This window comes from Mytilus edulis, chromosome 12 (assembly GCF_963676685.1).
Source record: "Mytilus edulis chromosome 12, xbMytEdul2.2, whole genome shotgun sequence".
NCBI classification, from domain to species: Eukaryota; Metazoa; Mollusca; class Bivalvia; order Mytilida; family Mytilidae; genus Mytilus; species Mytilus edulis.
The window spans coordinates 56,801,028-56,814,168 of record NC_092355.1 but is presented as its reverse complement, the minus strand read 5'-3'; the positions used below and the strand labels follow the sequence as shown (position 1 = coordinate 56,814,168).

The window sequence follows — 13,141 nt, the reverse complement described above, 5'->3', positions numbered from 1 at the left end:
CCTTGTGTTAAAATTTCATTGATTTCTATTCACTTATACTAAAGTTATTGTGCGAAAACCAAGAATAATGCTTATTTGGGCCCTTTTTTGGCCCTTAATTCCTAAACTGTTGAAACCAAAAGTCCCAAAATCAATCCCAACCTTCCTTTTGTGGTCATAAACCTTGTGTCAAAATTTCATAGATTTCTATTCACTTAAACTAAAGTTATAGTGCGAAAACCAAGAAAATGCTTATTTGGTCCCTTTTTGGTCCCTTTTTCCTAAAATGTTGGGACCAAAATTCCCAAAATCAATCCCAACCTTCCTTTTGTGGTCATAAACCTTGTGTTAAAATTTCATTGATTTCTATTCACTTTTACTAAAGTTAGAATGCGAAAACTAAAAGTATTCGGACGACGACGACGACGCCAACGTGATAGCAATATACGACCAAAAAATTAAAATTTTTGCGGTCGTATAAAAATTGTTGATTTTTTCGTTTTCGTTCTCTAACTACACTTTGCCGCAACCAAGTGATATGAAATTTATACACAATATTTATTACAACAAAACTCAGATCAAGTACAAATGTGGGTAGCTAGCATCATTACCGTTCTTCAGTTATGTCCCTTTATAACTTTATATGTTATGCAAGAGGGGGCATCATCTGTGTCCAATGAACACATTCCCCATCTATTTCGTTTAAATATTTTTTAATTCAAACATCACTGATGAGTCTTTTGTAGACGAAAAAAGCAACTGCTGTAGAAATTTGTTATCCTCGTATCTATGATGATTATAAAAAAGAAGATGTAGTATGATTGCCAATGAGACAACTCTTCACAAGAGACCAAAGAACACATAAATCAACAATTATAGGGCAACGTAAGGCCTTCAACAATGAGCAAAGCCCATACCGCATAGTAAGCTATAAAAAGGCCCCGAAATGACAAATGTAAAACAATTCAAACAAGAAAACTAACAGCCTAATTAATGTACAAAAAATAAACGAAAAAACAAATATGTTACACAGCAACAAACAACAACCACTGCATTACAGGCTCCTGACTTGGGACAGGCACATACATACAGAACGTGGCGGGGTAAAACATGTTAGCTGATCCTAACCCTCCCCTAACCTGGAACAGTGGTGTAACAGTTCAACATAAAAACGAACTATAAAAATCAATTGAAAAAGGCTAAACTCATCAAATGGATACAATTAGAAATGCATTTAACAAAAACATAGAGTGGACGTGGCCGGGTACTTGTACATCCCAACAACAAAAAGACACTAAATACAGATCTTAGAGTACTTGCAGTTGATCATATGTGTATCGCTCTATTTATTATAGCTAAAACAAACAAAAAAAGGACTCAACATAATTTAATTTATCTAAAACTTTTTTGTAGATCTTCAATTTCCTCATCAATTAAGAATTATCAGGACTGTAGCTGCATGAGTTGACGCAAATGCAAATAATCTATCACTTTTAAACAAAACAAAGTTTTTCCAAAAATAAAAGGTCAAATGTCTTCAACAAGAGTGTACACGCTGAAATGTCTCGCCTCCTTTACTGACCATTGATTTCTTGAAAGTCTTACAGATAAAGGTTTAACTATAAGTATTACACAAATTAAACATTAAAGATCTGACATTGAGGTCAAGGTCAGATAAATTCTAACAGACAGACATATACACCTTACATTTTTTTATACACCAAATATAGTTGACTTTTGGCTTATGGTAATTGAAAAACAGACCAAAACAAAAACTTAACATTGACCAATAAACCATGCATGAAAATTAGGTCAAGGTCAGATTATACCTGCGAAACAGACATGCAAACCTTACAATTATTCAATATACAAAATATAGCTGACATATTGCTCATATTGTTAAAAGTATTTGAAAAACAGACCAAAACATAACAAGAGTGCACACCCTGAAATGTCTTGCCTCCTTTACGCCAGGATATTTTAATTTGTTGGTTTACGGATCCACCGACCCGATTTTGCCGACTTCCAGAATAAAAATAAAATTGATTTTCATGCTTTTTTATTTCCACCGACCCTAGCAAATACATTATCCCTGAAAAATAATTAAAATCTTCTTTTTTTAAGAAATGAAATGCATTAATCACTAACAAAATTGATAACACTTTCTGTTGTGAAAAATAAAACTTCCAGGTTACGTTTCTAAAAATAGACAAATCAATTATAACTGACCTTGGCTTGAAATGTTGTTTGCGCAAATAATTTTTCGGAACAAAAATCGGTGTTTAAAACCAATTACACAATAAGTTCGTTTCCCTTATTTGTCATCAGTCCGTAAGATGCATAATCTCATAGAAATAGACTTGTCAAAATGTGGACAGGTGGAAGACACCAAGTAAAAGTTCTGCATATCAACAAATCATTTAGAATTTTCTTGTTTCATAGATAATATAAAAAAATATCGTCCATTTGGATAAAAAAACAGGAATGCATGACACCAGATTAACCCGATATTCTCGTTTTTCCAGTGGAGGAGTCTATTACGTTTTTGACACGTGTGTTGAAACTTGTTTTCGTATGATGTTTTCTTTATCAGTTTTGAATTCGTGCTTGAAGATCATTACTCACCAAGTTTTCTGAAATTGACTGAGAGCTACGCGAATTTGTTTTTCTTGTTTGTGAAATGACGATTTAATTTCGTCTTTGTCTGTGCACACGCCCCTTTTTTACAGGAAATTATTAGACAATGTCATGCGATATTTGTTACAGCTGAGCAAGAATATTTCATTGAACTAAAATTTAAGAAATGATGACAAAATAGCATGACAAACATAATGTTAGAAAGGTGAAATATAAGTTTAGTTTGCATATTTTTTCTGTCTTGAAAGATATTTTTTTTTCTTTTTTTTTTCACGACCCGACTTTTTCATGGGGAAAATCCGTAAACCTACAAATTAAAAAACTGTGGCCTTACTGACCATTGATTAACTGAAAGTCTAAAAGATAAAATTTAACTAAAAGTATTACACAAACTTAACATTTTAAAAGATCTATGAAATTGAGGTCAAGGTCAGATAAATCCTATCAGACAGACATTTAAACCTTACAATTTTTGGTAATTGAAAAACAGACCAAAACACAAAAACTTAACATTGCTTATGTTGCTTTAATTATTTGAAAAACAGACCAAAACGTAACAAGAGGGCACACGCTGAAATGTCTCACCTCCTTAACTGGCTACTGATTTTATGTTGTTTTTCCTAAATATAAAGCTTTACTTCAAGTATCACATACACTTTACATGATCCAAGAAAATTTCGTCAAGATCAGATAAACCAAACCGAAAATACATGTACTAATCACAATCGTTTCAGGCACAAAATATAGTTGACCTATTGCTTATAGTTTCTAAGAAACATATCAACCAGGAAAACTGAACAATGAAAAGAAGATCAAGGTCAGATAAACTATACAAGACATGTACACCTTACAATAGATATATGCATATGCATTAAATATAGTTGACCTATTACTTTTTGTATATAAGAAAAAACCTGACCATTTACTAATTAACCATAAAAATGAGGTCAAGGTCAGATCATACCTGCCAGACAGACATATACACCTTACAATCATTCCATACACCAAATATAGTTGTCCTATTGCCTATAGAATCCAAGAAAGAAACTTAACCATGAAAACTTAATATTGACCAATTAACCATGAACATGAGGTCAAGGTCAGGTGATACCTACAAAACAGACATATGCAACTTACAATCATTCGATACAAGAAATATAGTTGTCCTATTGCCTATAGAATCCAAGAAAGAAACTTAACCATGAAAACTTAATATTGACCAATCAACCATGAACATGAGGTCAAGGTCAGGTGATACCTACAAAACAGACATATGCAACTTACAATCATTCGATACACCAAATATAGTTGTCCTATTGCCTATAGAATCCAAGAAAGAAACTTAACCATGAAAACTTAAAATTGACCAATCAACCATGAACATGAGGTCAAGGTCAGGTGATACCTACAAAACAGACATATACAACTTACAATCATTCGATACACCAAATATAGTTGTCCTATTGCCTATAGAATCCAAGAAAGAAACTTAACCATGAAAACTTAATATTGACCAATCAACCATGAACATGAGGTCAAGGTCAGATCATACCTGCCAGACAGACATATACAACTTACAATCATTTGATACACCAAATATAGTTGTCCTATTGCCTATAGAATCCAAGAAAGAAACTTAACCATGAAAACTAAAAATTGACCAATCAACCATGAACATGAGGTCAAGGTCAGGTGATACTTACAAAACAGACATATACAACTTACAATCATTCGATACACCAAATATAGTTGTCCTATTGCCTATAGAATCCAAGAAAGAAACTTAACCATGAAAACTTAATATTGACCAATCAACCATGAACATGAGGTCAAGGTCATATCATACCTGCCAGACAGACATATACAACTTACAATCATTCGATACACCAAATATAGTTATAGAATCCAAGAAAGAAACTTAACCATGAAAACTTAATATTGACCAATCAACCATGAACATGAGGTCAAGGTCAGGTGATACCTACAAAACAGACATATACAACTTACAATCATTCGATACAAGAAATATAGTTGTCCTATTGCCTATAGAATCCAAGAAAGAAACTTAACCATGAAAACTTAAAATTGACCAATCAACCATGAACATGAGGTCAAGGTCAGGTGATACCTACAAAACAGACATATGCAACTTACAATCATTCGATACAAGAAATATAGTTGTCCTATTGCCTATAGAATCCAAGAAAGAAACTTAACCATGAAAACTTAAAATTGACCAATCAACCATGAACATAAGGTCAAGGTCAGGTGATACCTACAAAACAGACATATACAACTTACAATCATTCGATACAAGAAATATAGTTGTCCTATTGCCTATAGAATCCAAGAAAGAAACTTAACCATGAAAACTTAAAATTGGTCAAAGAGACATTGACCAATCAACCATGAACATGAGGTCAAGGTCAGGTGATACCTACAAAACAGACATATACAACTTACAATCATTCGATACAAGAAATATAGTTGTCCTATTGCCTATAGAATCCAAGAAAGAAACTTAACCATGAAAACTCAAAATTGACCAATCAACCATGAACATGAGGTCAAGGTCAGGTGATACTTACAAAACAGACATATACAACTCACAATCATTCGATACACCAAATATAGTTGTCCTATTGCCTATAGAATCCAAGAAAGAAACTTAACCATGAAAACTTAATATTGACCAATCAAACATGAACATGAGGTCAAGGTCATATCATACCTGCCAGACAGACATATACAACTTACAATCATTCGATACACCAAATATAGTTATAGAATCCAAGAAAGAAACTTAACCATGAAAACTTAATATTAACCAATCAACCATGAACATGAGGTCAAGGTCAGGTGATACCTACAAAACAGACATAAACAACTTACAATCATTCGATACAAGAAATATAGTTGTCCTATTGCCTATAAAATCCAAGAAAGAAACTTAACCATGAAAACTTAAAATTGACCAATCAACCATGAACATGAGGTCAAGGTCAGGTGATACTTACAAAACAGACATATACAACTTACAATCATTCGATACACCAAATATAGTTGTCCTATTGCCTATAGAATCCAAGATAGAAACTTAACCATGAAAACTTAATATTGACCAATCAACCATGAACATGAGGTCAAGGTCAGATCATACCTGCCCGACAGACATATACAACTTACAATCATTCGATACACCAAATATAGTTGTCCTATTGCCTATAGAATCCAAGAAAGAAACTTAACCATGAAAACTTAATATTGACCAATCAAACATGAACATGAGGTCAAGGTCATATCATACCTGCCAGACAGACATATACAACTTACAATCATTCGATACACCAAATATAGTTATAGAATCCAAGAAAGAAACTTAACCATGAAAACTTAATATTAACCAATCAACCATGAACATGAGGTCAAGGTCAGGTGATACCTACAAAACAGACATAAACAACTTACAATCATTCGATACAAGAAATATAGTTGTCCTATTGCCTATAAAATCCAAGAAAGAAACTTAACCATGAAAACTTAAAATTGACCAATCAACCATGAACATGAGGTCAAGGTCAGGTGATACTTACAAAACAGACATATACAACTTACAATCATTCGATACACCAAATATAGTTGTCCTATTGCCTATAGAATCCAAGATAGAAACTTAACCATGAAAACTTAATATTGACCAATCAACCATGAACATGAGGTCAAGGTCAGATCATACCTGCCCGACAGACATATACAACTTACAATCATTCGATACACCAAATATAGTTGTCCTATTGCCTATAGAATCCAAGAAAGAAACTTAACCATGAAAAATTAAAATTGACCAATCAACCATGAACATGAGGTCAAGGTCAGGTGATACCTACAAAACAGACATATACAACTTACAATCATTCGATACACCAAATATAGTTGTCCTATTGCCTAAACAATCAAAGAAAGAAACTTAACGATGAAAACTTAATATTGACCAATCAACCATGAACATGAGGTCAAGGTCAGATCATACCTGCCCGACAGACATATACAACTTACAATCATTCGATACACCAAATATAGTTGTCCTATTGCCTATAGAATCCAAGAAAGAAACTTAACCATGAAAACTTAAAATTGACCAATCAACCATGAACATGAGGTCAAGGTCAGGTGATACCTACAAAACAGACATATACAACTTACAATCATTCGATACACCAAATATAGTTGTCCTATTGCCTATAGAATCCAAGAAAGAAACTTAACCATGAAAACTTAATATTGACCAATCAACCATGAACATGAGGTCAAGGTCAGATCATACCTGCCAGACAGACATATACAACTTACAATCATTTGATACACCAAATATAGTTGTCCTATTGCCTATACAATCCAAGAAAGAAACTTAACCATGAAAACTTAATATTGACCAATCAACCATGAACATGAGGTCAAGGTCAGGTGATACCTACAAAACAGACATATACAACTTATAATCATTCGATACACCAAATATAGTTGACCTTTTAATTATAGTTCAAGAGAAATAGACCAAAACACAAAAACTTAACAATGAGCAATGAACTATGAAAATGAGGTCAAAGTCGAATACACTTGCAAGACTGACATGTAAATCGTAATTTACTTCGATACACCAAAAATAGATGACCTATTGCATATACGGTAATATTAGAAGAAAAGAACAACACAAAAAATCAAATTACACCCAGTGTTCTCCCCAGAAATTTTGGATAGCATCACATTTTGCGTAAAAAAAAATAACTGTATTTTTTTTTAATGTCATTTGTCGCGTCACGTTAATGCTTTATTTCCTCTATATGTTTTAGTTTATATTGTTCAATTCATAACTGAGAATACAATTGAACTATAACAACAAAAACAGTTGTTTCAGTTTATGTTTTCTTTATACATTTATAGTTTATACAGAATTATTTTTTTCCTCTTGTGCCAAATAAAAATAAATATGTGCTTTCAGTTACCCAACAATAAGTCAAATGAATGAATGGTTCATTATAGCGCAACCTGTATATATACAAAACTAAATATCTAGTACACAAAATTAACTATTTTTTTTATATTATATTAAGTAAAGATAAAGTACTAGTAGCAAAAGTAGCAAAAAAAATATCAATTTAAATACTTTTTTTTATCATGTTTATGAAATTCATTGTTTCATGGCACTGAATGAATTAGTCCCTGTTATTTCTTATCTTTACATCAAAATGATACGTATTTTTAACAAAGTTATCTAACAAATAGTCTATTAATGCGTAGTTTTCTCTATTGGTATATTTTTTCTGTCTACCGTCCGTCTGTTGTCATTATCGTGAAAATGCGGATTTTTGACATATCTGGTCCGGTTCCGATCCGTAATTTACACAAAAATGTGCAATGACGGCCGTAGAAAAATTTACGAAAATGAGTCCGAGAATAAACATTGTTTGACAAGAGATTGTGAATGAATAAGACGCTTTTAATGCATTAAATAAATTAAACATAAACTTAAGCCAATTATGATTACTTTTTAAAGAAGTATAAAACTTATTTTAGCTCAAAACCAAAATTCTCGCTCTCGTATTACCGGAAGAGAAAGAAAGTATTTTTTGGAGAGTTGCACAAATAAACGACCTTTTAAAAAAATAAAAAATCGTTTTAATCTTTGAAATTTCGTAATACAAAACATAGATTTCAAGTTGTTTTTGTGATTGCATTTTTCCATGTCGAAATTGGTGATTGCAGACACGTGGTATTAGTCATGTCACAAGTGTCAGCTTGGGATATTCGCATCCAAACAGTTATCACCCTGAGGGCAATTAACACCTGGCTATTCAATCTCTTAATTGCCTTTAGTGTCCGACTTAAAGGGATTACAATTAAAGGTGATATAATTTTTATGATCATAATCGATAATACTGTAAATTCAGAAATTATTGCGAGGTTTTTATTATTGCGAATAATGCGACTGAGTTGTAAACGCAATAATTAAAACTCGCATTTTGTAATATTTTAACTGAATTAAGCATGACCTTTCTCAAAATCGTAAAAATTAAAATCGCATTCAAGCGTAAAATGACAAAATCGCAATAAAAAATGCATGCAATAATTTCTGAATTTACAGTAGATGAAAGTTCAAAATTGAGGACAAGTAAAATAGCATCTTTAAAATAATTATAGCGTCGCGGGACCGCGACGCTAAAACGGCCTGGGGAGAACACTGACACCACTGAACCATGAAAATGAGGTGAAGGTCAGATGACACCTGCCAGTTGGACATGTACACCTTACAATCATTTCATGCACCAATTATAGTATAATTTTTTTTTTATTGTATCTGATATATGGACTTGACCATGAAAACTTAACCTTGATCACTGAACAATGAAATAAGATTGAGGCCAAATGAAAACTGTCTGACAGGCAAGGGGACCTTACAAGGTACATGTATGCACATACTAAATAAAGTTTATCCTATTTATTTAAAATGAATAACAAAAGGTTTATCCAACATGTCCAAGACATGAAATATTTTTTTTTTCATATTGAAAATAAAGGCATTTTTTTGAATTTTTCGTCAATTTAATCAGAATGTAATACTGTTAAAAAAATCAGGATTAAAACATGTTTTGAAAAGTAATTGATTAAATCAAATTACTTGTAACTTTTGGTTGATTAATGATTACAATGATTACTTAAAAAATTGAAATCAATTATAGCTGACTAATGATTAAAATTACAATTACTCCAAACCTGATCTGATCTGAGACTAGTTAAACATGAAAAGGAGGTTATAGACAGACTGTCAGTGTAAGAATCTCAAATAGAATTTTGCAAAACTTGTTTTCGGCTTAACACTCTTGCATAGGCGGATCCAGGGGGGCCCTGGGGGGCCGGGCCCCCCCTTTCGTGGGAAAAATTTGGTTGATTATATAGGGAATCATTGAAGCATGACTGGAGCGGCCCCCCCTTAGGTCAGTCAGCGGGCCCCCCTTTAGGAAAAGTTCTGGATCCGCCACTGTCTTGAATGAAATAAAAGACATCTACTAATTTTGTTTAATATTGAAGAAATCACAAACCAATAATTTCCTGAATTCAAAATGGTGGCTTAGCTTTGTGAAAGGCTGGTAAAGCGTTGAATTTAGCGTCTCAAATATATGATTTCTTCCAATCAAAATCGTAATAACAAATAAATTGCATTAGAATTTGAAATTTTTATTTCAAGACATAAAGAATGTCCCCTAGAGTATCCTGGCTTTGTACCTGATTTATTCTAAGTGTAAGCATTTGTAATTAAAAGTATGTGTACCTGTAAGTATTCCATCACTTCTTTATACTGCCCAAATCCCCTTGCTGCTGCCAGATCGTATGGAGTCTTACCCTGAAATACAAATCTTTATATTGCCTTTATCTGATTATTACAAAGAAGACTTTTGTAACACATATCATACAATAATCAAGACCAGTAGCAGCTGAGTGGTATCTTAGTTTTTTAACGGTGCTAACCATATTATGTTCATTTATAAAATACAACTCATGAACAACATTCTGATTATTTTTATAACTTTTTCTGTAGCCTTTAAGAAGAATTTTACCTTTTTTTTTTTTTTTTAAAGCATATGAAATAATCTCAGTCTGTCAGCATTTAGCATGTTTAGTCTTTGTATTTTTTTTTACGCTTTTTTTTTTTAAATCTGTTATTGAATTCTTATGTCTAGATGAGGGTTGTAGGATTTTGTTTTTTTTAACTATTTACTTTTTATTTTTTGGACAAATTATTCTCAAGTTTTTTTTATATATATTTTAGCACCCCATTTTTCTTTATTATTTATATTTTTGCACCCCATTATTTTCTATTCATCATCTTTTTGCCCAATTCTCTCTATTCCTGAAGTTTTTTTCTATCGTTCATGATTTTCTATTCTGTATACCCTATCCATACTCTCCTATAACTGTACAGGGTTTCCACTGGCGGTCGCCATTTTCGCAATTTGTGAAAAAATAATAATTGTGGCGATAAAAATTCGTCATTTGCGAAAGAATTTGGCGAAAGAAATATATAGAACGATTTATTTTCCTCCATCTTGTTTATTTACTTTTTTCGAATTTCTCGGACTTTACCTATCAGACAATACTCGGAATTCACCTTGACATCATTAAGATTTGGACAGAAAATCAATAATCAGCTGATTGCATTTTATAGCTATCGACAACAAAGGACTAATTAATAAAGGTGTTGATTGAATTGTTTGACAAAATGATATGGTTAAATGGCTTCCGTTAAATGTCACATACAGAATTTATTTACCACTTTGCGACGCACGTGTTTGAAGCAAACTTCTGACGTCTCCTCTCTTTTTAAAGATAGTTTAGAAAAGAAAGCTGTTGTTGTGACGAAAAATTTTCAAAACCAAGAAAAATCTCCGATTTAAAACTTTTATTATCCTTTGACTTTAATATAGGTATTTGATTAGGGAGACTACTTTAAAGTCGTTTGAGTGACACGTGTGTTTCAAGCATAGTTTTACGTCTCAACTTTTTCAGTTACGATGGTCAAGAAATGAAACCTGTCGTTATGAAGAAATCTATCCAAAAGGTTGGGAACAACCCCTTGAATGAGAGTAGCCCTTCAATGTTATGACTACACATGAAATGAGGGATCAAAATATCATGTGATAAAAGCTTTTGTTTTGTTGTAAAAACCACTTCTTAGTACAAAAGGGCACATCAATATTTTTCTTTTAAAGAAATTTTCCCTATGAACTATACTGGTATTATATAATCAAAACCTGTCCATTAATTTTGTTGTATTCCAGGACTTATATCTTCTTTATTATTAAAAGTATAGTGGCCCCCTTATTTAGAAAAGTTGTTTAAAATACAATGAATATTTTTCCCTTTTATGTTAAAAACAAAATCTGTTGTTTTAAAGTAAATGTTTAGTGTTTATTCATTAAATGTAGACTCTAAAATAAGTTTGACAGAATAATCATAGACACAATTGGGCAAAAGGGAAAAAGGGGGGTGGGGTGTAAGAAAAAAAGGTAAATTATAAACGAAAAATATAGTTATCTTACTTGGCGAAAAAAATAATAAAGTGGCGAAAAATATATTGTTTTGGCGAAAGAGGTGGCGAAAAAAATAATTGACCCAGGGGAAACCCTGCTGTATATTGTTATTTTACAGATTTCATAGCTTTTAGTTTTATCACTGACATCGTATAAATAAGGAAATACATAAATTATGGCACAGATGAGAGTTTTTTCTGCAACTATTCCAACTATATAGCTTAAAAACAAGAATTTGAAGAAATTTGCAGTCATAGGGAGGCTGGGGTGTCTTCCTCTTTCTTAGATTTTGAAAAAAACAGACAACAAACGGTCTAAATCTTTAGTGAAATGTGCAAATTTCGAAAGTTGTATGTAATTTATGTGTAAGACTTTTCATGTTGATATAGAAATGTAAGTGTTTTATCATACTTACGACTATATTTTACAAAAAAAAAACAGATTAGTGTTGTTTTATTAATTTATTTTAAACTTTGCCATATAAGGGGAGATAATACAATAGCATGATTTTTTAACTATTCAATAATAAATACACGATGAACTTATTTTAATGTATTGCTTAAGACTATTTTGATACTATCTAATAACTTTGTTATCATTGTCACAACAACGGATTGGTGGATGTGTCTTTTGACAGTTTGTTTGTTTACATTGGGTTTAATGACAACAAGTGCCATATTCAGGATATTGCCAGGTCTAATTTTGAATCAATACAAATTATTATATTTGATATCAAAAACTATTTTATCCATTTACTTATAGGTTATTACTATTGCTTCTTTTCCCTAAAACTGAGATATTCATATAATTTGGCTAACAAATTATGGAATAATAAAATCATTCTCTTTTAGTATAACTATTAAATCACCTAAACTGGTTAGTGGTCTATAAACAAAATAATTTTATACTGGATTTATTCATATTTGTATTCATACTGGATTTCTTTTATATGATCATCTATGTTCATGTGTTTTATAGTAAAACTAAGCCATACAAGTCTATAAAACACTTTCATATTTTTAGTTCAATTTAAAGTATCATATGAAATATGTGTAACTATAACCTTGAGAAAAAAAATCCCATTTGACCAAAAATATCATTAACATCATTTTAGTGATGCATTATTTACTAGTTGAATACTGAGCCTTTACTATAATATATTACCTTATGTGTTTTAACAAAGGGACTGATGCCTCCTTCTTCTACTAGACATCTTGTGACCTGTAGACCACCATACTCAGCAGCCAGATGTAGAGCTGTTTTACAATTATTCTATAATTATACCAAATAACATGTAAATATTATGGATACTACTTTGTTACCAATATAAATAGTATACAACATATTCTACAACTGATATAAAACTTGTCTGATAAACAGGATAATGTTGTGTAATAAATAAAAACAAAATGTATCTCACATGAATCAGTGGTCAAAAC

At 31.7% G+C, this 13,141-nt stretch overlaps 2 protein-coding genes across 2 annotated transcripts in view; both read right to left on the bottom strand.

Annotated features, from left to right (window-relative positions):
- Positions 1-13,141, bottom strand: part of LOC139499564 (uncharacterized) — a 690,384-nt gene that overhangs the window by 624,369 nt on the left and 52,874 nt on the right. The gene's annotated exons all lie outside the window — the stretch shown is intronic.
- The window catches only part of LOC139499565 (uncharacterized), a 156,831-nt gene that overhangs the window by 142,712 nt on the left and 978 nt on the right, over positions 1-13,141 (bottom strand). The window contains exons 3-4 of the mRNA XM_071288300.1: positions 12,867-12,974; positions 9,944-10,015 (exon numbers count right to left, since the gene is read on the bottom strand). Of these exons, the coding sequence (XP_071144401.1) occupies positions 9,944-10,015; positions 12,867-12,974 (180 nt within the window). The remainder of the gene's footprint in view (positions 1-9,943; positions 10,016-12,866; positions 12,975-13,141) is intronic.